The 27,863-nt window shown below is 48.7% G+C and overlaps 1 protein-coding gene across 3 annotated transcripts; it reads left to right on the top strand.

Annotated features, from left to right (window-relative positions):
* The first annotated feature begins 71 nt into the window (after positions 1-71).
* On the top strand, positions 72-26,808 carry hsd17b10 (hydroxysteroid (17-beta) dehydrogenase 10). Of its 3 annotated transcripts, XM_038983686.1 has the most exons (7): positions 72-228; positions 1,512-1,676; positions 6,035-6,199; positions 15,829-15,957; positions 20,015-20,123; positions 23,557-23,597; positions 26,364-26,808. In XM_038983686.1, exons 1-7 carry the CDS (start codon positions 205-207, stop codon positions 26,511-26,513), a joined length of 783 nt encoding a protein of 260 aa, XP_038839614.1. In that variant the 5' UTR covers positions 72-204; the 3' UTR covers positions 26,514-26,808. The 3 variants fall into 3 exon arrangements, with proteins under 3 accessions (XP_038839614.1, XP_038839616.1, XP_038839613.1); XM_038983688.1 differs by lacking the exons at positions 20,015-20,123; positions 23,557-23,597; positions 26,364-26,808 and adding exons at positions 18,767-18,869; positions 19,138-19,340 and having other exon boundaries at positions 119-228; XM_038983685.1 differs by lacking the exons at positions 20,015-20,123; positions 23,557-23,597; positions 26,364-26,808 and adding an exon at positions 18,767-19,147 and having other exon boundaries at positions 119-228.
* Positions 26,809-27,863: the final 1,055 nt, after the last annotated feature.

Below are 27,863 nucleotides of genomic sequence, written 5' to 3'. Positions count from 1 at the left end.
AAATTCCGTGACCCGGCAGTAGTTTTTGCGTTGCTGGCGAGACATTGATGGAAAGTGTTTGACTTTGGGAAATCACCTTTCCAGTCAGTCTGTTGTATGTACAGTTTCAAAGGGTGACTTTTATTTTGAAGGTGAACCACCGAATACGCTATTGTTGCTCACGACACGGTGGTAACGGCGTCCGGGTGAGCAGAGCTCGGAGACATGGCGAACATTAGAAGTATCAAGGTTAGTAGCTATCTATGGCAGAAAGCTGGTCAGTTACGATTCTTTGGTGTTTTCAATTTCTGTCACATCAGAAGGTATATGTTAGCGGGGGTTTAGCTCTAGAGTTGAGGAGGATACTGTAGTTTGTCAGTTGGACTCATTGTCAGGTTTATTTTGTGTTGCTAGCTAATGCCAGTGTGCACAACACCTTCCCTCAATCGCGGTTGCCTTGGTTGACACATTGACGTACAGTCCTACTCTGTATGAAGGTTATTTGGTGCAGGTTAGGTTTGCATGTTGTGCGCTGCAAAGCGAGTTAGCTAGCCAGTTATGGAAGGCTATACGTCAGGTCTACATCCAATTGGCGACAGACTTTCATGCGAATATTCTAGAATCCACATAAAGAAAATATGGGCATTTTCAAATGGACTTCCGTGCGTGATGACGTAGTGCGCACAATGTACTTTTTCGTTTAAGTTATTTTATTTATTTAACCTTTATTTAACTAGGCAATTCAGTTAAGAACAAATTCTTATTTACAATGAGACCTACCCCGGGCCAAACCCGGGCGACGCAGGGCCAATTGTGAGCCACCCACATCATGACAAGCTACCTAATACGGCAACACAACATGACAACACAGTAGCAACACATGACAACAACATGGCAGCAGCACAAAACATGGTACAAACATTATTGGGCACAGACAACAGCACAAAGGGCAAGAAGGTAGAGACAACAATACATCACTTGGAGCAGTACCTTATGGTCTTGCCAACAGATCTTAGATAGGCTACAGTGGGGGTAGGCTAGTCTACATGACATTATTAACAATGTCCAGAGGACCAGAGGGACCTACTGGGTACAGAACTTAAAGCATGTCTGACATGTATTGAGGTGCACAATCTTGGATTGATTTAAAAACCAATAGAATAATCTTTTTAAATTAATTCTAAAACTGACAGCCAGTGCAGAGACCTTAAAACCGGTGTAATGTGAGCTCTCCACCTGGTCTTGGTCAGTACCTGTGATATCAATTATAATAACTAAATGAGAGAGCAGCAGTGTGATTCACATCAATGTAGATATCAATTATAATATATTTAGTCACCCAACAAGGGTACAGTAAAAACTTCAATAACTTTTAACAGATTATGATACACATGACGTTTTAACCATTGGTTTTCTTTGAGAATTATCTACCCAAAATAACATTGTACCCATTGGTCAAAATGTGTTTTTGATTGGACACCCTAGTGTGTCTGTCTGTCTGTCCCCCCTGACCTAAACCATGTCACCCCCAGGGTATGGTTGGCCTAGTGACAGGCGGTGCGTCAGGGCTGGGCCGGGCTACCGTGGAGCGGTTGGTGCAGCAGGGGGCGTGTGCCGTGATTCTGGACCTTCCCTCTTCAGACGGACACACCCTGGCAGCCAGCCTCGGAGAACGCTGCACCTTTGCCCCCGCTGACGTGAGTCTGACCTTTCAGCCCTAACCAATATTCCCTCTAAGCGGCGCACCTCCTCCAGGACTGCAGAAGAAATACACGCTGAGACCCAGGAGATTGAACTAAACGGAGTTCACCCCATTGCACTACATAGATCAATGTTTATGTGATGGAATCAACATTATATCAGCCCCTTTTCAATATAACAAACCAAAACAAATAACTTTACAGGATTGAGTCTGTGATTTTGTTGTAGGCAAAGCCAGAGCACAACGGCCTACAGTAGTCATAGAACACCTCATATAGACTACTGTAGGCCTTCACTGAACACCTCATATAGACTACTGTAGGCCTTCATTGAACACCTCATATAGACTACTGTAGGCCTTCATTGAACACCTCATATAGACTACTGTAGGCCTTCATAGAACACCTCATATAGACTACTGTAGGCCTTCACTGAACACCTCATATAGACTACTGTAGGCCTTCACTGAACACCTCATATAGACTACTGTAGGCCTTCATAGAACACCTCATATAGACTACTGTAGGCCTTCATAGAACACCTCATATAGACTACTGTAGGCCTTCATTGAACACCTCATATAGACTACTGTAGGCCTTCATTGAACACCTCATATAGACTACTGTAGGCCTTCATTGAACACCTCATATAGACTACTGTAGGCCTTCATTGAACACCTCATATAGACTACTGTAGGCCTTCACTGAACACCTCATATAGACTACTGTAGGCCTTCATTGAACACCTCATATAGACTACTGTAGGCCTTCATTGAACACCTCATATAGACTACTGTAGGCCTTCATTGAACACCTCATATAGACTACTGTAGGCCTTCATTGAACACCTCATATAGACTACTGTAGGCCTTCATTGAACACCTCATATAGACTACTGTAGGCCTTCATTGAACACCTCATATAGACTACTGTAGGCCTTCATTGAACACCTCATATAGACTACTGTAGGCCTTCATTGAACACCTCATATAGACTACTGTAGGCCTTCATTGAACACCTCATATAGACTACTGTAGGCCTTCATTGAACACCTCATATAGACTACTGTAGGCCTTCATTGAACACCTCATATAGACTACTGTAGGCCTTCATTGAACACCTCATATAGACTACTGTAGGCCTTCATTGAACACCTCATATAGACTACTGTAGGCCTTCATTGAACACCTCATATAGACTACTGTAGGCCTTCATTGAACACCTCATATAGACTACTGTAGGCCTTCATAGAACACCTCATATAGACTACTGTAGGCCTTCATTGAACACCTCATATAGACTACTGTAGGCCTTCATTGAACACCTCATATAGACTACTGTAGGCCTTCATAGAACACCTCATATAGACTACTGTAGGCCTTCATTGAACACCTCATATAGACTACTGTAGGCCTTCATAGAACACCTCATATAGACTACTGTAGGCCTTCATTGAACACCTCATATAGACTACTGTAGGCCTTCATTGAACACCTCATATAGACTACTGTAGGCCTTCATAGAACACCTCATATAGACTACTGTAGGCCTTCATAGAACACCTCATATAGACTACTGTAGGCCTTCATTGAACACCTCATATAGACTACTGTAGGCCTTCATTGAACACCTCATATAGACTACTGTAGGCCTTCACTGAACACCTCATATAGACTACTGTAGGCCTTCATAGAACACCTCATATAGACTACTGTAGGCCTTCACTGAACACCTCATATAGACTACTGTAGGCCTTCATAGAACACCTCATATAGACTACTGTAGGCCTTCATTGAACACCTCATATAGACTACTGTAGGCCTTCATTGAACACCTCATATAGACTACTGTAGGCCTTCATAGAACACCTCATATAGACTACTGTAGGCCTTCATAGAACACCTCATATAGACTACTGTAGGCCTTCATTGAACACCTCATATAGACTACTGTAGGCCTTCATTGAACACCTCATATAGACTACTGTAGGCCTTCATTGAACACCTCATATAGACTACTGTAGGCCTTCATTGAACACCTCATATAGACTACTGTAGGCCTTCATAGAACACCTCATATAGACTACTGTAGGCCTTCATTGAACACCTCATATAGACTACTGTAGGCCTTCATTGAACACCTCATATAGACTACTGTAGGCCTTCACTGAACACCTCATATAGACTACTGTAGGCCTTCATTGAACACCTCATATAGACTACTGTAGGCCGTCATTGAACATTAGAGGGAACATTGCTCTGTCTTAACCCTAGCTCTAACCCAAATCTCTCTCTCACCCCTACTGTTTACTTTACCCCCTGCTCTGTACCCCCTGCTCTGTACCCCCTACTCTGTACCCCGTGCCCCCTGCTCTGTACCCCCTACTCTGTACCCCGTACCCCCTACTCTGTACCCCGTGCCCCCTGCTCTGTACCCCCTACTCTGTACCCCGTGCCCCCTGCTCTGTACCCCCTGCTCTGTACCCCGTACCCCCTACTCTGTACCCCGTACCCCCTGCTCTGTACCCCGTACCCCCTGCTCTGTACCCCGTACCCCCTGCTCTGTACCCCGTACCCCCTGCTCTGTACCCCCTACTCTGTACCCCGTGCCCCCTGCTCTGTACCCCGTACCCCCTGCTCTGTACCCCGTACCCCCTGCTCTGTACCCCGTGCCCCCTGCTCTGTACCCCCTGCTCTGTACCCCGTGCCCCCTGCTCTGTACCCCGTACCCCCTACTCTGTACCCCGTACCCCCTGCTCTGTACCCCGTACCCCCTGCTCTGTACCCCCTACTCTGTACCCCGTACCCCCTACTCTGTACCCCCTGCTCTGTACCCCCTGCTCTGTACCCCGTACCCCCTGCTCTGTACCCCGTACCCCCTGCTCTGTACCCCCTACTCTGTACCCCGTACCCCCTACTCTGTACCCCGTACCCCCTGCTCTGTACCCCGTACCCCCTGCTCTGTACCCCCTACTCTGTACCCCGTGCCCCCTGCTCTGTACCCCCTACTCTGTACCCCCTGCTCTGTACCCCGTACCCCCTGCTCTGTACCCCCTGCTCTGTACCCCGTACCCCCTGCTCTGTACCCCCTGCTCTGTACCCCGTACCCCCTGCTCTGTACCCCCTGCTCTGTACCCCGTACCCCCTGCTCTGTACCCCGTACCCCCTGCTCTGTACCCCCTACTCTGTACCCCGTACCCCCTACTCTGTACCCCGTACCCCCTGCTCTGTACCCCCTACTCTGTACCCCGTACCCCCTGCTCTGTACCCCGTACCCCCTGCTCTGTACCCCCTACTCTGTACCCCGTGCCCCCTGCTCTGTACCCCGTACCCCCTGCTCTGTACCCCGTACCCCCTGCTCTGTACCCCGTGCCCCCTGCTCTGTACCCCGTGCCCCCTGCTCTGTACCCCGTGCCCCCTGCTCTGTACCCCCTGCTCTGTACCCCCTGCTCTGTACCCCCTGCTCTGTACCCCCTGCTCTGTACCCCCTACTCTGTACCCCCTGCTCTGTACCCCCTGCTCTGTACCCCGTACCCCCTGCTCTGTACCCCGTGCCCCCTGCTCTGTACCCCCTGCTCTGTACCCCGTGTCCCCTGCTCTGTACCCCGTGCCCCCTGCTCTGTACCCCCTGCTCTGTACCCCGTGCCCCCTGCTCTGTACCCCGTACCCCCTACTCTGTACCCCGTACCCCCTGCTCTGTACCCCGTACCCCCTACTCTGTACCCCGTACCCCCTGCTCTGTACCCCGTACCCCCTGCTCTTTACCCCCTGCTCTGTACCCTCTGCCCTGTACCCCTTGCCCTGTACCCCCTGCTCTGTACCCCGTACCCCCTACTCTGTACCCCGTACCCCCTGCTCTGTACCCCCTACTCTGTACCCCGTACCCCCTACTCTGTACCCCGTACCCCCTGCTCTGTACCCCCTACTCTGTACCCCGTACCCCCTGCTCTGTACCCCGTACCCCCTGCTCTTTACCCCCTGCTCTGTACCCTCTGCCCCCTGCCCTGTACCCCTTGCCCTGTACCCCCTGCTCTTTGCCCCCTGCCCCCTGCTCTGTGCCCCCTGCGCTGTACCCCCTGCTCTTTGCCCCCTGCTCTTGGACCCCACCCTTACTCTTGAACCCCCCCTCTCATTTACAACTGCGACCTGGCCAAGATAAAGCAAAGCAGTGTGACAAACTGCACAGAGTTACACATGGAATAAACAAGAGTACCCCCTGCTGTACCCCCTGTCTACCTTTTACCCCTACTCTGTGACCCCTACCCTTTAACCCCTACTCCTCTTTCAGGAGTACTTTGCTCAGGACAGTTTGGGAAACGTCTAACCCCTGCCCCTCTGTGTGTCCTGGTTGTCTAGGTAACGTCGGAGGCAGATGTGCGTTCTGCGGTGGAGCTGGCCCGGCAGCGCTTTGGGAAGCTGGACCTGGCGGTGAACTGTGCTGGCATCGCCGTTGCCGTCAAGACTTATAACTTCAAAAAGGATGTTCCCCACAGTCTAGAAGACTTCACTAGAGTTATCACTGTAAGACATTGTCTACTGCTTACTGAACCTACTGTCAGACTGTTTATTAGTAATGTATGTAGCATACACTACATTACCAACAGTATGAGGACACCTGCTCGTCAAACATCTCATTCCAGAATCATGAACATTAATATGGAGTTGGTCCCCCCCTTGCTGCTATAACAGCCTCCACTCTTCTGGGAAGGCTTTCCACTAGACGTTGGAACATTGCTGCTATAACAGCCTCCACTCTTCTGGGAAGGCTTTCCACTAGATGTAGGAACATTGCTGCTATAACAGCCTCCACTCTTCTGGGAAGGCTTTCCACTAGATGTTGGAACATTGCTGCTATAACAGCCTCCACTCTTCTGGGAAGGCTTTCCACTAGATGTTGGAACATTGCTGCTATAACAGCCTCCACTCTTCTGGGAAGGCTTTCCACTAGATGTTGGAACATTGCTGCTATAACAGCCTCCACTCTTCTGGGAAGGCTTTCCACTAGATGTTGGAACATTGCTGCTATAACAGCCTCCACTCTTCTGGGAAGGCTTTCCACTAGACGTTGGAACATTGCTGCTATAACAGCCTCCACTCTTCTGGGAAGGCTTTCCACTAGATGTTGGAACATTGCTGCTATAACAGCCTCCACTCTTCTGGGAAGGCTTTCCACTAGATGTTGGAACATTGCTGCTATAACAGCCTCCACTCTTCTGGGAAGGCTTTCCACTAGATGTTGGAACATTGCTGCTATAACAGCCTCCACTCTTCTGGGAAGGCTTTCCACTAGATGTTGGAACATTGCTGCTGTAACAGCCTCCACTCTTCTGGGAAGGCTTTCCACTAGATGTTGGAACATTGCTGCTGTAACAGCCTCTACTCTTCTGGGAAGGCTTTCCACTAGATGTTGGAACATTGCTGCTATAACAGCCTCCACTCTTCTGGGAAGGCTTTCCACTAGATGTTGGAACATTGCTGCTATAACAGCCTCCACTCTTCTGGGAAGGCTTTCCACTAGATGTTGGAACATTGCTGCTATAACAGCCTCCACTCGTCTGGGAAGGCTTTCCACTAGATGTTGGAACATTGCTGCTATAACAGCCTCCACTCTTCTGGGAAGGCTTTCCACTAGATGTTGGAACATTGCTGCTATAACAGCCTCCACTCTTCTGGGAAGGCTTTCCACTAGATGTTGGAACATTGCTGCTATAACAGCCTCCACTCGTCTGGGAAGGCTTTCCACTAGACGTTGGAACATTGCTGCTATAACAGCCTCCACTCTTCTGGGAAGGCTTTCCACTAGATGTTGGAACATTGCTGCTATAACAGCCTCCACTCTTCTGGGAAGGCTTTCCACTAGATGTTGGAACATTGCTGCTATAACAGCCTCCACTCTTCTGGGAAGGCTTTCCACTAGATGTTGGAACATTGCTGCTATAACAGCCTCCACTCTTCTGGGAAGGCTTTCCACTAGATGTTGGAACATTGCTGCTATAACAGCCTCCACTCGTCTGGGAAGGCTTTCCACTAGACGTTGGAACATTGCTGCTATAACAGCCTCCACTCTTCTGGGAAGGCTTTCCACTAGATGTTGGAACATTGCTGCTATAACAGCCTCCACTCTTCTGGGAAGGCTTTCCACTAGATGTTGGAACATTGCTGCTATAACAGCCTCCACTCTTCTGGGAAGGCTTTCCACTAGATGTTGGAACATTGCTGCTGTAACAGCCTCTACTCTTCTGGGAAGGCTTTCCACTAGATGTTGGAACATTGCTGCTATAACAGCCTCCACTCTTCTGGGAAGGCTTTCCACTAGATGTTGGAACATTGCTGCTATAACAGCCTCCACTCTTCTGGGAAGGCTTTCCACTAGATGTTGGAACATTGCTGCTATAACAGCCTCCACTCGTCTGGGAAGGCTTTCCACTAGACGTTGGAACATTGCTGCTATAACAGCCTCCACTCTTCTGGGAAGGCTTTACACTAGATGTTGGAACATTGCTGCTATAACAGCCTCCACTCTTCTGGGAAGGCTTTCCACTAGATGTTGGAACATTGCTGCTATAACAGCCTCCACTCGTCTGGGAAGGCTTTCCACTAGACGTTGGAACATTGCTGCTATAACAGCCTCCACTCTTCTGGGAAGGCTTTCCACTAGATGTTGGAACATTGCTGCTATAACAGCCTCCACTCTTCTGGGAAGGCTTTCCACTAGATGTTGGAACATTGCTGCTATAACAGCCTCCACTCTTCTGGGAAGGCTTTCCACTAGATGTTGGAACATTGCTGCTATAACAGCCTCCACTCTTCTGGGAAGGCTTTCCACTAGATGTTGGAACATTGCTGCTGTAACAGCCTCTACTCTTCTGGGAAGGCTTTCCACTAGATGTTGGAACATTGCTGCTATAACAGCCTCCACTCTTCTGGGAAGGCTTTCCACTAGATGTTGGAACATTGCTGCTATAACAGCCTCCACTCTTCTGGGAAGGCTTTCCACTAGATGTTGGAACATTGCTGCTATAACAGCCTCCACTCGTCTGGGAAGGCTTTCCACTAGACGTTGGAACATTGCTGCTATAACAGCCTCCACTCTTCTGGGAAGGCTTTCCACTAGATGTTGGAACATTGCTGCTATAACAGCCTCCACTCTTCTGGGAAGGCTTTCCACTAGATGTTGGAACATTGCTGCTATAACAGCCTCCACTCTTCTGGGAAGGCTTTCCACTAGACGTTGGAACATTGCTGCTATAACAGCCTCCACTCTTCTGGGAAGGCTTTCCACTAGACGTTGGAACATTGCTGCTATAACAGCCTCCACTCTTCTGGGAAGGCTTTCCACTAGACGTTGGAACATTGCTGCTATAACAGCCTCCACTCTTCTGGGAAGGCTTTCCACTAGACGTTGGAACATTGCTGCTATAACAGCCTCCACTCTTCTGGGAAGGCTTTCCACTAGATGTTGGAACATTGCTGCTATAACAGCCTCCACTCTTCTGGGAAGGCTTTCCACTAGATGTTGGAACATTGCTGCTGTAACAGCCTCCACTCTTCTGGGAAGGCTTTCCACTAGATGTTGGAACATTGCTGCTGTAACAGCCTCTACTCTTCTGGGAAGGCTTTCCACTAGATGTTGGAACATTGCTGCTATAACAGCCTCCACTCTTCTGGGAAGGCTTTCCACTAGATGTTGGAACATTGCTGCTATAACAGCCTCCACTCTTCTGGGAAGGCTTTCCACTAGATGTTGGAACATTGCTGCTATAACAGCCTCCACTCGTCTGGGAAGGCTTTCCACTAGATGTTGGAACATTGCTGCTATAACAGCCTCCACTCTTCTGGGAAGGCTTTCCACTAGATGTTGGAACATTGCTGCTATAACAGCCTCCACTCTTCTGGGAAGGCTTTCCACTAGATGTTGGAACATTGCTGCTATAACAGCCTCCACTCGTCTGGGAAGGCTTTCCACTAGACGTTGGAACATTGCTGCTATAACAGCCTCCACTCTTCTGGGAAGGCTTTCCACTAGATGTTGGAACATTGCTGCTATAACAGCCTCCACTCTTCTGGGAAGGCTTTCCACTAGATGTTGGAACATTGCTGCTATAACAGCCTCCACTCTTCTGGGAAGGCTTTCCACTAGATGTTGGAACATTGCTGCTATAACAGCCTCCACTCTTCTGGGAAGGCTTTCCACTAGATGTTGGAACATTGCTGCTATAACAGCCTCCACTCGTCTGGGAAGGCTTTCCACTAGACGTTGGAACATTGCTGCTATAACAGCCTCCACTCTTCTGGGAAGGCTTTCCACTAGATGTTGGAACATTGCTGCTATAACAGCCTCCACTCTTCTGGGAAGGCTTTCCACTAGATGTTGGAACATTGCTGCTATAACAGCCTCCACTCTTCTGGGAAGGCTTTCCACTAGATGTTGGAACATTGCTGCTGTAACAGCCTCTACTCTTCTGGGAAGGCTTTCCACTAGATGTTGGAACATTGCTGCTATAACAGCCTCCACTCTTCTGGGAAGGCTTTCCACTAGATGTTGGAACATTGCTGCTATAACAGCCTCCACTCTTCTGGGAAGGCTTTCCACTAGATGTTGGAACATTGCTGCTATAACAGCCTCCACTCGTCTGGGAAGGCTTTCCACTAGACGTTGGAACATTGCTGCTATAACAGCCTCCACTCTTCTGGGAAGGCTTTCCACTAGACGTTGGAACATTGCTGCTATAACAGCCTCCACTCTTCTGGGAAGGCTTTCCACTAGATGTTGGAACATTGCTGCTATAACAGCCTCCACTCTTCTGGGAAGGCTTTCCACTAGACGTTGGAACATTGCTGCTATAACAGCCTCCACTCTTCTGGGAAGGCTTTCCACTAGACGTTGGAACATTGCTGCTATAACAGCCTCCACTCTTCTGGGAAGGCTTTCCACTAGATGTTGGAACATTGCTGCTATAACAGCCTCCACTCTTCTGGGAAGGCTTTCCACTAGATGTTGGAACATTGCTGCTATAACAGCCTCCACTCGTCTGGGAAGGCTTTCCACTAGACGTTGGAACATTGCTGCTATAACAGCCTCCACTCTTCTGGGAAGGCTTTCCACTAGATGTTGGAACATTGCTGCTATAACAGCCTCCACTCTTCTGGGAAGGCTTTCCACTAGATGTTGGAACACTGCTGCTGTAACAGCCTCCACTCTTCTGGGAAGGCTTTCCACTAGATGTTGGAACATTGCTGCTGTAACAGCCTCTACTCTTCTGGGAAGGCTTTCCACTAGATGTTGGAACATTGCTGCTATAACAGCCTCCACTCTTCTGGGAAGGCTTTCCACTAGATGTTGGAACATTGCTGCTATAACAGCCTCCACTCTTCTGGGAAGGCTTTCCACTAGATGTTGGAACATTGCTGCTATAACAGCCTCCACTCGTCTGGGAAGGCTTTCCACTAGACGTTGGAACATTGCTGCTATAACAGCCTCCACTCTTCTGGGAAGGCTTTCCACTAGATGTTGGAACATTGCTGCTATAACAGCCTCCACTCTTCTGGGAAGGCTTTCCACTAGATGTTGGAACATTGCTGCTATAACAGCCTCCACTCTTCTGGGAAGGCTTTCCACTAGACGTTGGAACATTGCTGCTATAACAGCCTCCACTCTTCTGGGAAGGCTTTCCACTAGACGTTGGAACATTGCTGCTATAACAGCCTCCACTCTTCTGGGAAGGCTTTCCACTAGACGTTGGAACATTGCTGCTATAACAGCCTCCACTCTTCTGGGAAGGCTTTCCACTAGATGTTGGAACATTGCTGCTATAACAGCCTCCACTCTTCTGGGAAGGCTTTCCACTAGATGTTGGAACATTGCTGCTATAACAGCCTCCACTCTTCTGGGAAGGCTTTCCACTAGATGTTGGAACATTGCTGCTATAACAGCCTCCACTCTTCTGGGAAGGCTTTCCACTAGATGTTGGAACATTGCTGCTATAACAGCCTCCACTCTTCTGGGAAGGCTTTCCACTAGATGTTGGAACATTGCTGCTATAACAGCCTCCACTCTTCTGGGAAGGCTTTCCACTAGATGTTGGAACATTGCTGCTATAACAGCCTCCACTCTTCTGGGAAGGCTTTCCACTAGATGTTGGAACATTGCTGCTATAACAGCCTCCACTCTTCTGGGAAGGCTTTCCACTAGATGTTGGAACATTGCTGCTATAACAGCCTCCACTCGTCTGGGAAGGCTTTCCACTAGACGTTGGAACATTGCTGCTATAACAGCCTCCACTCTTCTGGGAAGGCTTTCCACTAGATGTTGGAACATTGCTGCTGTAACAGCCTCCACTCTTCTGGGAAGGCTTTCCACTAGATGTTGGAACATTGCTGCTGTAACAGCCTCCACTCTTCTGGGAAGGCTTTCCACTAGATGTTGGAACATTGCTGCTGTAACAGCCTCTACTCTTCTGGGAAGGCTTTCCACTAGATGTTGGAACATTGCTGCTATAACAGCCTCCACTCTTCTGGGAAGGCTTTCCACTAGATGTTGGAACATTGCTGCTATAACAGCCTCCACTCTTCTGGGAAGGCTTTCCACTAGACGTTGGAACATTGCTGCTATAACAGCCTCCACTCGTCTGGGAAGGCTTTCCACTAGACGTTGGAACATTGCTGCTATAACAGCCTCCACTCTTCTGGGAAGGCTTTCCACTAGATGTTGGAACATTGCTGCTATAACAGCCTCCACTCTTCTGGGAAGGCTTTCCACTAGATGTTGGAACATTGCTGCTATAACAGCCTCCACTCTTCTGGGAAGGCTTTCCACTAGATGTTGGAACATTGCTGCTATAACAGCCTCCACTCTTCTGGGAAGGCTTTCCACTAGATGTTGGAACATTGCTGCTATAACAGCCTCCACTCTTCTGGGAAGGCTTTCCACTAGATGTTGGAACATTGCTGCTATAACAGCCTCCACTCTTCTGGGAAGGCTTTCCACTAGACGTTGGAACATTGCTGCTATAACAGCCTCCACTCTTCAGGGAAGGCTTTCCACTAGATGTTGGAACATTGCTGCTATAACAGCCTCCACTCTTCTGGGAAGGCTTTCCACTAGATGTTGGAACATTGCTGTGGGGACTTGCTTCCATTCAGCCACAAGAGCATTAGTGAGGTCAGGCGCTGATGTTGGGGGATTAGGTCTGGCTCGCAGTCGGCGTTCCAATTCATCCCAAAGGTGTTTTATGGGGTTGAGGTTAGGGCTCTGTGCAGGCCAGTCAAGTTCTTCCACACTGATCTCGACAAACCGTTTCTGCATGGACCTCACTTTGTGCATGGGGGCATTGTCATGCTGAAACAGGAAAGGGCCTTCCCCAAACTGTTGTCACAATGTTGGAATCATCTAGAATGTCAAGATTTTCCTTCACTGGAACTAAGGGGCTTAGTCTGAACCATGAAAAACAGTCCCAGACCATTATTCCTCCTCCACCAAACTTTACAGTTGGCACTATGCATTGAGGCAGGTTGTTGTTCCTAGACGTTTCCACTTCACAATAACAGTACTTACAATGGATTTAGTATTTGTTTTCATGTTGAGGGCTGTAAATCCTAGCAAGATGAAACTATATTGAACAAAAATATGAACGCAACATGTAAACTGTTGGTCCCATGTTTCATGAGCTTAAGAAAAAAATGATTGTCCATACTCACAAAAGCTTAGTTCTCGAATTTTGTGTGCAAATTTGTTTATATTCCTGTTAGTGAGCATTTCTTCTTTGCCAAGATAATCAATCCACCTGACAGGTGTGGCATATCAAGAAGCTGATTTAACAGCATGATCATTACACAGGTGCACCTTGTGCTGTGGACAATAAAAGACCACTCTAAAATGTGCAGTATTGTCACACAACACAATGCCACAGATGTCTCGAGCTTTGAGGGAGCGTAGAATTGGCACGCTGACTGCAGGAATGTCCACCAGCGATTTGTTTTTATATTACTTTCTCTAACATAAGCCGCCTCCAATGTTTGAGAGAATTTTGCAGTACGTTCAGCCGGCCTCCAACCGCAGACTACGTGTAACCACGCCAGCCCAGAACCTCCATATCCGGCTTCTTCGCGTGCGGGATCCTCTGAGACCAGCCACCCGGACAGCTGATGAAACTCCAGAGTATTTCTGTCTGTAATAAGGCCTTTTGTGGGGCAAAAACTCATTCTGATTGGGTGGGCCTATGGCTGCGCTCCTGCCCAGTCATGTGAAATCCATAGATTAGGGCCTAATGAATTGATTTCAGTTGACTGATTTCCATATATGAACCCAACTTGGTAAAATCGTTAATTGTTGCATGTTGTGTTTTGTATAGTATTTTATCCACTGAACTCTCCCTTTTCACACAGTTGAAGTCGGAAGTTTACATAAACTTAGGTTTGAGTCATTAAAACTAGTTTTTCAACCACTCCACAAATTTCTTTTAACAAACTATAGTTTTGGCAAGTCGGTTAGGACATCTACTTTGTGCATGACACAAGTAATTTTTCCAACAATTGTTTACAGACAGATTATTTCACATATAATTCACTGTATCATAATTCCAGTGGGTCAGAAGTTTACATACACTAAGTTGACTATACCTTTAAACAGCTTGGAAAATTCCAGAAAATGATGTCATGGCTTTAGAAGCTTCTGATAGGCTAATTGACATCATTTGAGTCAATTGGAGGTGTACCTGTGGATGTATTTCAAGTCCTACCTTCAAACTCAGTGCCTCTTTGCTTGACATCATGGGAAAATCAAAAGAAATCAGCCAAGACATCAGTTTTTTTTTAACGTACTTTGGTGAGAAAAGTGCAAATCAATCCCAGAACAGCAAAGGACCTTGTGAAGATGCTGGAGGAAACAGGTGCAAAAGTATCAATATCCACAGTAAAACGAGTCCTATATCGACATAACATGAAAGGCCGCTCAGCAAGGAAGAAGCCACTGCTCCAAAACCGCCATAAAAAAGCCAGACTACGGTTTGCAACTGCACATGGGGACAAAGATCGTACTTTGTGGAGAAATGTCCTCTGGTCTGATGAAACAAAAATAGAACTGTTTGGTCATAATGACTATCGTTATGTTTGGAGGAAAAAGGGGGAGGCTTGCAAGCTGAAGAACACCATCCCAACCGTGAAGCACGGGGCTGGCAGCATCATGTTGTGGGGGTACTTTGCTGCAGGAGGGACTGATGCACTTCACAAAATAGTTGAAATCATTAAGAGGGAAAATTATGTGGATATATTGAAGCAACATTTCAAGACATCAGTCAGGAAGTTAAAGATTGGTCGCAAATGGGTCCTCCAAATGGACAATGACCCCAAGCATACTTCCAAAGTTGTGGCAAAATGGCTTAAGGACAACAAAGTCAAGGTATTGGAGTGGCCATCACAAAGTCCTGACCTCAATCCTAAGAAAATTTGTGGGCAGAACTGAAAAAGTGTGTGCGAGCAAGGAGGCCTACAAACCTGACTCAGTTACACCAGCTCTGTCAGGAGGAATGGGCCAACATTCACCCAACTTATTGTGGGAAGCTTGTGGAAGGCTACCTGAAACGTTTGACCCAAGTTAAACAATTTAAAGGCAATGCTACCAAATACTAATTGAGTGTATGTAAACTTCTGAGCCACTGGGAATGTGATGAAAGAAATAAAAGCAGAAATAAATCATTCTCTCTACTATTATTCTGACATTTCACATTCTTAAAATAAAGTGGTGATCCTAACTGACCTAAGACAGGGAATTTTTACTAGGATTAAATGTCAGGAATTGTGAAACTGAGCTTAAATGTATGTAAACTTCTGACTTCAACTGTATGTGCTATTTTAGGCGGAGCTGTGAGTTTTAGGCACAGGAAATTGTTCATTTTGTCTGGATAGGCTAGAAAATGCGATATCCCTCCCTATGCAAATGTAGGGTCTGAAACCTGCCACTTCTCGCCAGCGGAGAGATAGGGCTTTCTGGTATTGTAAGACATGGGACCCTACGATGGTCACAGAGCGCTTTTCTACACAAATATCAATCGGAACTGCTCACAGCCCTCCAAATAGGGGACTTAACATCTAAACCCTTGTTCACATTGGCAGTTCTGAAATTTCACATACTTTAAAACTTTGTGTGTGTGTAGGTGAACATCGCGGGGACGTTTAATGTGATCCGATTGGCTGTTGGTGAGATGGGGAAGAACGAACCAGACGCAGACGGACACAGAGGCTGTATCATCAACACAGCTAGTGTAGCGGCCTATGATGGACAGGTACACACACACACACACACACACCTGTGGCCTATGATGGACAGGTACACACACACACCTGTGGCCTATGATGGACAGGTACACACACACACCTGTGGCCTATGATGGACAGGTAGTCACTGTGGCCTATGACGGACAGGTAGCCACTGGCCTATGACGGACAGGTAGCCACTGTGGCCTATGACGGACAGGTAGCCACTGTGGCCCATGACGGACAGGTAGCCAGTGTGGCCCATGACGGACAGGTAGCCAGTGTGGCCCATGACGGACAGGTAGCCACTGTGGCCCATGACGGACAGGTAGCCACTGTGGCCCATGACGGACAGGTAGCCACTGTGGCCCATGACGGACAGGTAGCCACTGTGGCCCATGACGGACAGGTAGCCACTGTGGCCCATGACGGACAGGTAGCCACTGTGGCCCATGACGGACAGGTAGCCACTGTGGCCCATGACGGACAGGTAGCCACTGTGGCCTATGACGGACAGGTAGCCACTGTGGCCTATGACGGACAGGTAGCCACTGTGGCCTATGACGGACAGGTAGCCACTGTGGCCCATGACGGTACAGTACAACATGAACCTGCTAACAATCACTGACACTAAGATTGAGTCGTACTTCACCGGCTCCGACGCTCGTCGGATGTGGCAGGGCTTGCAAACTATTACAGACTACAAAAGGAAGCACAGCCGAGAGCTGCCCAGTGACACGAGCCTACCAGACGAGCTAGATAACTTCTATGCTCGCTTCGAGGCAAGTAACACTGAAACATGCATGAGAGCACCAGCTGTTCCAGACGACTGTGTGATCATGCTCTCCGTAGCCGATGTAAGACCTTTAAACATGTCAACATTCAGAAGGCTGCTGGGCCAGACGGATTACCATAACCTGTACTGCGAGCATGCGCTGACCAACTGGCAAGTGTCTTCACTGACATTTTCAACCTCTCCCTGTCTGAGTCTGTAATACCAACACAGTCCCTGTGCCCAAGAACACTAAGGTAACCTGCCTAAATGACTACCGACCTGTAGCACTCACGTCTGTAGCCATGAAGTGCTTTGAAAGGCTGGTCATGGCTCACATCAACACCATTATCCCAGAAACACTAGACCTACTCCAATTCGCATACCGCCCAAACAGATCCACAGATGATACATCTCTATTGCACTCCACACTGCAGTTTCCCACCTTGACAAAAGGAACACCTATGTGAGAATGCTATTCATTGACTACAGCTCAGCGTTCAACACCATAGTGCCCACAAAGCTCATCCCTAAGGACCCTGGGACTAAACACCTCCCTCTGCAACTGGATCCTGGACTTCCTGACGGGCCGCCCCCAGGTGGTAAGGGTAGATAACAACACATCCGCCATGCTGATCCTCAACACAGGGGCCCCTCAGGGGTGCGTGCGCTGTCCCCTCCTGTACTCCCTGTTCACCCACGACTGTGTGGCCAGGCACGACTCCAACACCATCAAGTTTGCACACACAACAGTGCTGTAGGCCTGATCACCGACAATGACGAGACAGCCAATGAGGAGGTCAGAGACCTGGCCATGTGGTGCCAGGATATCAACCTCTCCCTCAACGACGAGACAGCCTATGAGGAGGTCAGAGACCTGGCCATGTGGTGCCAGGATATCAACCTCTCCCTCAATGACGAGACAGCCTATGAGGAGGTCAGAGACCTGGCCATGTGGTGCCAGGATATCAACCTCTCCCTCAACGTGATCAAGACAAAGAAGATGATTGTGGACTACAGGAAAAGGAGGACCGAGCACGCCCCCATTCTCATCGACGGGGCTGTAGTGGAGCAGGTGGACAGCTTCAAGTTCCTTGGTGTCCACGTCACCATCAAACTATCATGGTCCAAGCACACCAAGACAGTCGTGAAGAGGGCACGACAAAGCCTATTCCCCCTCAGGAGACTGAAAAGATTTGGCATGGGTACTCAGATCCTCAAAGTTCTGCAGCTGCACCATGGAGAGCATCCTGACTGGTTGCACCACTACCTGGTATGGCAACTGCTCGGCTTCCGACCACAAGGCACTACAGAGTACGCTGTACGGCCCAGTACACTGGGGCCAAGCTTCCTGCCATCCAGAACCTCTATACCAGGCGGTGTCAGAGGAAGGCCCTAAAATTTGTCAGACTCCGGTGTGTCAGACTCCAGCCACCCTAGTCATAAACTGTTCTCTCTGCTACCGCACGGCAAGCAGTACCGGAGCGCCAAGTCTCGGTCCAAGAGGCTTTTAAAGAGCTTCTACCCCCAAGACATAAGACTCCTGAACGTCTAATCAAATGGCTACCCAGACTATTTGCATTGCGTACTCTGTCTGAAGGAGGTATTGTAGGAATGACTCTACCCGTCTCTCTCTCTAGGTGGGCCAGGCAGCGTACTCTGTGTCTGAAGGAGGTATTGTAGGAATGACTCTACCTGTCTCTCTCTCTAGGTGGGCCAGGCAGCGTACTCTGTGTCTGAAGGAGGTATTGTAGGAATGACTCTACCCATCTCTCTCTCTAGGTGGGCCAGGCAGCGTACTCTGTGTCTGAAGGAGGTATTGTAGGAATGACTCCACCCGTCTCTCTCTCTAGGTGGGCCAGGCAGCGTACTCTGTGTCTGAAGGAGGTATTGTAGGAATGACTCCACCCGTCTCTCTCTCTAGGTGGGCCAGGCAGCGTACTCTGTGTCTGAAGGAGGTATTGTAGGAATGACTCTACCTGTCTCTCTCTCTAGGTGGGCCAGGCAGCGTACTCTGTGTCTGAAGGAGGTATTGTAGGAATGACTCTACCCGTCTCTCTCTCTAGGTGGGCCAGGCAGCGTACTCTGCATCTAAAGGAGGTATCGTAGGAATGACTCTACCTGTCTCTCTCTCTAGGTGGGCCAGGCAGCGTACTCTGTCTGAAGGAGGTATTGTAGGAATGACTCTACCTGTCTCTCTCTCTAGGTGGGCCAGGCAGCGTACTCTGTCTGAAGGAGGTATTGTAGGAATGACTCTACCTGTCTCTCTCTCTAGGTGGGCCAGGCAGCGTACTCTGTCTGAAGGAGGTATTGTAGGAATGACTCTACCCGTCTCTCTCTCTAGGTGGGCCAGGCAGCGTACTCTGTCTGAAGGAGGTATTGTAGGAATGTCTCTCTCTCTAGGTGGGCCAGGCAGCGTACTCTGCATCTAAAGGAGGTATTGTAGGAATGACTCTACCTGTCTCTCTCTCTAGGTGGGCCAGGCAGCGTACTCTGTGTCTGAAGGAGGTATTGTAGGAATGACTCTACCTGTCTCTCTCTCTAGGTGGGCCAGGCAGCGTACTCTGTCTGAAGGAGGTATTGTAGGAATGACTCTACCTGTCTCTCTCTCTAGGTGGGCCAGGCAGCGTACTCTGTGTCTGAAGGAGGTATTGTAGGAATGACTCCACCCGTCTCTCTCTCTAGGTGGGCCAGGCAGCGTACTCTGCATCTAAAGGAGGTATCGTAGGAATGACTCTACCTGTCTCTCTCTCTAGGTGGGCCAGGCAGCGTACTCTGTCTGAAGGAGGTATTGTAGGAATGACTCTACCTGTCTCTCTCTCTAGGTGGGCCAGGCAGCGTACTCTGTGTCTGAAGGAGGTATTGTAGGAATGACTCTACCTGTCTCTCTCTCTAGGTGGGCCAGGCAGCGTACTCTGTGTCTAAAGGAGGTATTGTAGGAATGACTCTACCTGTCTCTCTCTCTAGGTGGGCCAGGCAGCGTACTCTGTCTGAAGGAGGTATTGTAGGAATGACTCTACCCGTCTCTCTCTCTAGGTGGGCCAGGCAGCGTACTCTGTCTGAAGGAGGTATTGTAGGAATGACTCTACCCATCTCTCTCTCTAGGTGGGCCAGGCAGCGTACTCTGTCTGAAGGAGGTATTGTAGGAATGACTCTACCTGTCTCTCTCTCTAGGTGGGCCAGGCAGCGTACTCTGTCTGAAGGAGGTATTGTAGGAATGACTCTACCTGTCTCTCTCTCTAGGTGGGCCAGGCAGCGTACTCTGTGTCTGAAGGAGGTATTGTAGGAATGACTCTACCTGTCTCTCTCTCTAGGTGGGCCAGGCAGCGTACTCTGCATCTAAAGGAGGTATCGTAGGAATGACTCTACCCATCGCTAGAGACCTGGCACCCATGGGCATCAGAGTGGTTACTATAGCACCCGGTCAGTACACACACACACACTGTATACAGACACACACACACTGTATACAAAGACACACACACACTGTATACAAAGACACACACACACTGTATACACAGACACACACACACTGTATACAAAGACACACACACACTGTATACAAAGACACACACACACTGTATACACAGACACACACACACACTGTATACAGAGACACACACACTGTATACAGACACACACACACACTGTATACAGACATACACACACACTGTATACAGACACACACACACACTGTATACAAAGACACACACACACTGTATACAAAGACACACACACACTGTATATAAATCAAATCAATTGGTATTGGTCACATATTGATCAGATGGTATTGGTCACATATTGATCAGATGGTATTGGTCACGTATTGATCAGATGGTATTGGTCACATACGTATTGATCAGATGGCATTGGTCACATACGTATTGATCAGATGGCATTGGTCACGTATTGATCAGATGGCATTGGTCATATATACGTATTGATCAGATGCTATTGGTCACGTATTGATTAGATGGTATTGGTCACGTATTGATTAGATGGTATTGGTCACATACGTATTGATCAGATGGCATTGGTCACGTATTGATCAGATGGTATTGATCAGATGGCATTGGTCACGTATTGATCAGATGGCATTGGTCATATATACGTATTGATCAGATGCTATTGGTCACGTATTGATTAGATGCTATTGGTCACGTATTGATTAGATGGTATTGGTCACGTATTGATCAGATGGTATTGGTCACGTATTGATCAGATGGTATTGGTCGCGTATTGATCAGATGGTATTGGTCACGTATTCAGCGGATGGTATTGGTCGCGTATTCAGCAGATGGTATTGGTCGCGTATTCAGCAGATGGTATTGGTCGCGTATTGATCAGATGGTATTGGTCACGTATTCAGCAGATGGTATTGGTCACGTATTCAGCAGATGGTATTGGTCGCGTATTCAGCAGATGGTATTGGTCGCGTATTCAGCAGATGGTATTGGTCGCGTATTCAGCAGATGGTATTGGGCGCGTATTCGTATTCAGCAGATGGTATTGGTCGCGTATTCAGCAGATGGTATTGGTCGCGTATTCAGCAGATGGTATTGGTCGCGTATTCAGCAGATGGTATTGGTCGCGTATTGATCAGATGGTATTGGTCACGTATTCAGCAGATGGTATTGGTCACGTATTCAGCAGATGGTATTGGTCGCGTATTCAGCAGATGGTATTGGTCGCGTATTCAGCAGATGGTATTGGTCGCGTATTCAGCAGATGGTATTGGGCGCGTATTCGTATTCAGCAGATGGTATTGGTCGCGTATTCAGCAGATGGTATTGGTCACGTATTCAGCAGATGGTATTGGTCACGTATTCAGCAGATGGTATTGGTCACGTATTCAGCAGATGGTATTGGTCACGTATTCAGCAGATGGTATTGGTCACGTATTCAGCAGATGGTATTGGTCGCGTATTCAGCAGATGGTATTGGTCGCGTATTCAGCAGATGGTATTGGGCGCGTATTCGTATTCAGCAGATGGTATTGGTCGCGTATTCAGCAGATGGTATTGGTCACGTATTCAGCAGATGGTATTGGTCACGTATTCAGCAGATGGTATTGGTCGCGTATTCAGCAGATGGTATTGGTCGCGTATTCAGCAGATGGTATTGGTCACGTATTCAGCAGATGGTATTGGTCACGTATTCAGCAGATGGTATTGGTCACGTATTCAGCAGATGGTATTGGTCACGTATTCAGCAGATGGTATTGGTCACGTATTCAGCAGATGGTATTGGTCACGTATTCAGCAGATGGTATTGGTCACGTATTCAGCAGATGGTATTGGTCACGTATTCAGCAGATGGTATTGGTCACGTATTCAGCAGATGGTATTGGTCGCGTATTCAGCAGATGGTATTGGGCGCGTATTCAGCAGATGGTATTGGGCGCGTATTCAGCAGATGGTGTTTGTCACGTATTCAGCAGATGGTGTTGGTCACGTATTCAGCAGATGGTGTTGGGCACGTATTCAGCAGATGGTGTTGGGCACGTATTCAGCAGATGGTATTGGTCACGTATTTAGCAGATGGTATTGGTCACGTATTCAGCAGATGGTATTGGTCACGTATTCAGCAGATGGTATTGGTCGCGTATTCAGCAGATGGTATTGGGCGCGTATTCAGCAGATGGTATTGGGCGCGTATTCAGCAGATGGTGTTTGTCACGTATTCAGCAGATGGTGTTGGTCACGTATTCAGCAGATGGTATTGGGCGCGTATTCAGCAGATGGTGTTGGGCACGTATTCAGCAGATGGTGTTGGGCACGTATTCAGCAGATGGTATTGGTCACGTATTTAGCAGATGGTATTGGTCACGTATTCAGCAGATGGTATTGGTCACGTATTCAGCAGATGGTATTGGGCGCGTATTCAGCAGATGGTGTTGGGCGCGTATTCAGCAGATGGTGTTGGTCACGTATTCAGCAGATGGTATTGGGCGCGTATTCAGCAGATGGTGTTGGGCACGTATTCAGCAGATGGTATTGGTCACGTATTCAGCAGATGGTATTGGTCACGTATTCAGCAGATGGTATTGGGCGCGTATTCAGCAGATGGTGTTGGGCGCGTATTCAGCAGATGGTGTTGGTCACGTATTCAGCAGATGGTGTTGGTCACGTATTCAGCAGATGGTGTTGGTCACGTATTCAGCAGATGGTATTGGTCACGTATTCAGCAGATGGTGTTGGTCACGTATTCAGCAGATGGTGTTGGTCACGTATTCAGCAGATGGTATTGGGCGCGTATTCAGCAGATGGTATTGGTCACGTATTCAGCAGATGGTATTGGTCACGTATTCAGCAGATGGTATTGGTCGCGTATTCAGCAGATGGTATTGGTCACGTATTCAGCAGATGGTATTGGTCACGTATTCAGCAGATGGTATTGGTCACGTATTCAGCAGATGGTATTGGTCACGTATTCAGCAGATGGTATTGGTCACGTATTCAGCAGATGGTATTGGGCGCGTATTCAGCAGATGGTATTGGGCGCGTATTCAGCAGATGGTATTGGTCGCGTATTCAGCAGATGGTATTGGTCGCGTATTCAGCAGATGGTATTGGTCACGTATTCAGCAGATGGTATTGGTCGCGTATTCAGCAGATGGTATTGGTCGCGTATTCAGCAGATGGTATTGGTCACGTATTCAGCAGATGGTATTGGTCACGTATTCAGCAGATGGTATTGGTCACGTATTCAGCAGATGGTATTGGTCACGTATTCAGCAGATGGTATTGGGCGCTTATTCAGCAGATGGTATTGGTCACGTATTCAGCAGCTTGAAACAAGCTTTATGGGTATTTAATCAGTGAGACATTAACAAGAGCCCTCCTTCCTTCCCCAGGTCTGTTTGCTACTCCTCTCCTGGCAGGTCTACCTGAGAAGGTATATTAAACACCCCCTCTCTATACTAACCCCCCCCCACCTCTCTCTCTATACTAACCCTCCCTCTCTATACTAACCCCCCCCACCTCTCTCTCTATACTAACCCCCCCCACCTCTCTCTCTATACTAACCCCCCCACCTCCCTCTCTATACTAACCCCCCCACCTCCCTCTCTATACTAACCCCCCCACCTCTCTCTATACTAACCCCCCCACCTCTCTCTCTATACTAACCCCCCCACCTCTCTCTCTATACTAACCCCCCCACCTCTCTCTCTATACTAACCCCCCCACCTCTCTCTCTATACTAACCCCCCCACCTCTCTCTCTATACTAACCCCCCCACCTCTCTCTCTATACTAACCCCCCCACCTCTCTCTCTATACTAACCCCCCCACCTCTCTCTCTATACTAACCCCCCCACCTCTCTCTCTATACTAACCCCCCCACCTCTCTCTCTATACTAACCCCCCCACCTCTCTCTCTATACTAACCCCCCCCACCTCCCTCTCTATACTAACCCCCCACCTCTCTCTCTATACTAACCCCCCACCTCTCTCTCTATACTAACTCCCCCACCTCCCTCTCTATACTAACCCCCCCACCTCTCTCTCTATACTAACCCCCCCCACCTCTCTCTCTATACTAACCCCCCCACACCTCTCTATACTAACCCCCCCACCTCTCTCTCTATACTAACCCCCCCACCTCCCTCTCTATACTAACCCCCCCCACCTCTCTCTCTATACTAACCCCCCCCCCACCTCTCTCTCTATACTAACCCCCCCCCCACCTCTCTCTCTATACTAACCCCCCCCCACCTCTCTCTCTATACTAACCCCCCCCCACCTCTCTCTCTATACTAACCCCCCCCCACCTCTCTCTCTATACTAACCCCCCCCCACCTCTCTCTCTATACTAACCCCCCCCACCTCTCTCTCTATACTAACCCCCCCACCTCTCTCTCTATACTAACCCCCCCACCTCTCTCTCTATACTAACCCCCCCACCTCTCTCTCTATACTAACCCCCCCACCTCCCTCTCTATACTAACCCCCCCCACCTCTCTCTCTATACTAACCCCCCCACCTCTCTCTCTATACTAACCCCCCCACCTCTCTCTCTATACTAACCCCCCCACCTCTCTCTCTATACTAACCCCCCCCACCTCTCTCTCTATACTAACCCCCCCCACCTCTCTCTCTATACTAACCCCCCCACCTCTCTCTCTATACTAACCCCCCCACCTCTCTCTCTATACTAACCCCCCCACCTCTCTCTCTATACTAACCCCCCCCACCTCTCTCTCTATACTAACCCCCCCACCTCCCTCTCTATACTAACCCCCCCACCTCCCTCTCTATACTAACCCCCCCACCTCTCTCTCTATACTAACCCCCCCACCTCTCTCTCTATACTAACCCCCCCACCTCCCTCTCTATACTAACCCCCCCACCTCTCTCTCTATACTAACCCCCCCACCTCTCTCTCTATACTAACCCCACCACCTCTCTCTCTATACTAACCCCCCCACCTCTCTCTCTATACTAACCCCCCCACCTCTCTCTCTATACTAACCCCCCCACCTCTCTCTCTATACTAACCCCACCACCTCTCTCTCTATACTAACCCCCCCCACCTCTCTATACTAACCCCCCCCCCACCTCTCTATACTAACCCCCCCACCTCTCTATACTAACCCCCCCACCTCTCTCTCTATACTAACCCTCCCTCTCTATACTAACCCCCCCACCTCTCTCTATACTAACCCCCCCACCTCTCTATACTAACCCCCCCACCTCCCTCTCTATACTAACCCCCCCACCTCTCTCTCTATACTAACCCCCCCACCTCCCTCTCTATACTAACCCCCCCCACCTCTCTCTCTATACTAACCCCCCCACCTCTCTCTATACTAACCCCCCCACCTCTCTCTATACTAACCCCCCCACCTCTCTCTATACTAACCCCCCCACCTCTCTCTCTATACTAACCCCCCCACCTCTCTCTCTATACTAACCCCCCCACCTCTCTCTCTATACTAACCCCCCCACCTCTCTATACTAACCCCCCCACCTCTCTCTCTATACTAACCCTCCCTCTCTATACTAACCCCCCCACACCTCTCTATACTAACCCCCCCCACCTCTCTCTCTATACTAACCCCCCCCACCTCTCTGTCTATACTAACCCCCCCACACCTCTCTATACTAACCCCCCCCACCTCTCTGTCTATACTAACCCCCCCACACCTCTCTATACTAACCCCCCCCCCACCTCTCTGTCTATACTAACCCCCCACACCTCTCTATACTAACCCCCCCCCCCACCTCTGTCTATACTAACCCCCCCACACCTCTCTATACTAACCCCCCCCCACCTCTCTGTCTATACTAACCCCCCCACACCTCTCTGTCTATACTAACCCCCCCACACCTCTCTATACTAACCCCCCCCACCTCTCTGTCTATACTAACCCCCCCCCACCTCTCTGTCTATACTAACCCCCCCCCCCACCTCTCTGTCTATACTAACCCCCCCACACCTCTCTATACTAACCCCCCCCCCCACCTCTCTGTCTATACTAACCCCCCCACACCTCTCTATACTAACCCCCCCACACCTCTCTATACTAACCCCCCCCACCTCTCTCTCTATACTAACCCCCCCCCACCTCTCTCTCTATACTAACCCCCCCCACCTCTCTATACTAACCCCCCCACCTCTCTCTCTATACTAACCCCCCCACACCTCTCTCCCTCCCCAGGTGCAGTCGTTCCTGGCCCGCCAGGTGCCCTTCCCGTCCCGCCTGGGAGACCCTGCAGAGTTTGCCCACCTGGTGACATCACTGGCTGAGAACCCCATGATCAATGGAGAGGTGATCAGGCTGGACGGGGCCATCCGCATGCAGCCCTGAGGGAGGGTATAGCGGGGAGTACATTTAGCAGAGTCTCTTATCCAGAGCCACTTAGTGAGTGCATACATTTCCATTGGTACTGGTCCCCCGTGGGAATCAAACCCACAACTGTGGCGGTGCCAGTGCCTTGCTCCATCCACTGAGCCACACGGGACATTTGGACAAAATGTAATGTGAAACTGTAACACGTGTACCCCTACTGTAGCTCTAATGAATGTTTCTGTTGTTCATATCCACTGCAGTACTACGCTCTCTGTGGTTTTGTAACTAATAAAAATCCTCATCCTCTACTGTTCATCACACTCTCTCCAACAATACCAACAGGTTTAGCTGAAATGATGCCACTGCAACAATAGAACACATTAGGGCAGCGTCTCAGCCTCCCAACCCAACCAAGGTTAGGTCCACTTACCTCTAAACTAGGAACAAGAATTCATGTCTTTATTCTGTTCAGCCCCTGAGGACTTCGACCCAATTAACAAACGTTCCCTCAACTTTAGAGAACATTGTCATTAGGTCATTAACCAACGTTCTCATAGGAACATGCCCGTCTCCTCCCCCCTATATATATATATATATACACAGTTGAAGTCAGAAGTTTACATAAACTTAGGTTGGAGTCATTAAAACTCGTTTTTCAACCACTCCACACATTTCTTGTTAACAAACTATAGTTTTGGCAAGTCTGTTAGGACATCTACTTTGTACATGAACATTTTTCCAACGATTGTTTACACAGATTATTTCACTGTTCACAATTCCAGTGGGTCAGAAGTTTACATACACTAAGTTGACTGTGCCTTTAAACAGCTTGGAAAATGTCATGGCTTCTGATAGGCTAATTGACATCATTTGAGTCAATTGGAGGTTTACCTGTGGATGTATTTCAAGTCCTACCTTCAAACTCAGTGCCTCTTTTCTTGACATCATGGGAAAATCAAAAGAAATCAGCCAAGACCTCAGAAAAATAATTCTAGACCTCCACAAGTCTGGTTCATCCTTGGGAGCAATTTCCAAACGCCTGAAGATACCACGTTCATCTGTACAAACAATAGTACGCAAGTATAAACACCATGGGACCACGCAGCCGTCATACCGCTGAGGGAGGAGACGCGTTCTGTCCCCTAGAGATGATCGTACTTTGGTGCGAAAAGTGCAAATCAATCCCAGAACAGCAGCAAAGTACCTTGTCAAGATGCTGGAGGAAACAGGTACAAAAGTATCTATATCCACAGTAAAACGAGTCCTATATCGACATAACCTGAAAGGCCGCTCAGCAAGGAAGAAGCAACTGCTCCAAAACTGCCATAAAAAAGCCAGACTACGGTTTGCAACTGCACATGGGGACAA

The sequence above is a fragment of the Salvelinus namaycush genome, unplaced genomic scaffold, assembly GCF_016432855.1.
Source record: "Salvelinus namaycush isolate Seneca unplaced genomic scaffold, SaNama_1.0 Scaffold182, whole genome shotgun sequence".
Classification (NCBI taxonomy): domain Eukaryota; kingdom Metazoa; phylum Chordata; class Actinopteri; order Salmoniformes; family Salmonidae; genus Salvelinus; species Salvelinus namaycush.
This window is presented reverse-complemented; position numbering and strand designations above follow the sequence as displayed.

Coding starts and splice junctions, on each gene's coding strand:
- hsd17b10 (XM_038983685.1), top strand. CDS start 205: ATGGCGAACATTAGAAGTATCAAG. Junction 229..1,511: donor CGAACATTAGAAGTATCAAG/GTTAGTAGCTAT, acceptor TGTCACCCCCAG/GGTATGGTTGGCCTAGTGAC. Junction 15,958..18,766: donor TAGCGGCCTATGATGGACAG/GTACACACACAC, acceptor CTCTCTCTCTAG/GTGGGCCAGGCAGCGTACTC.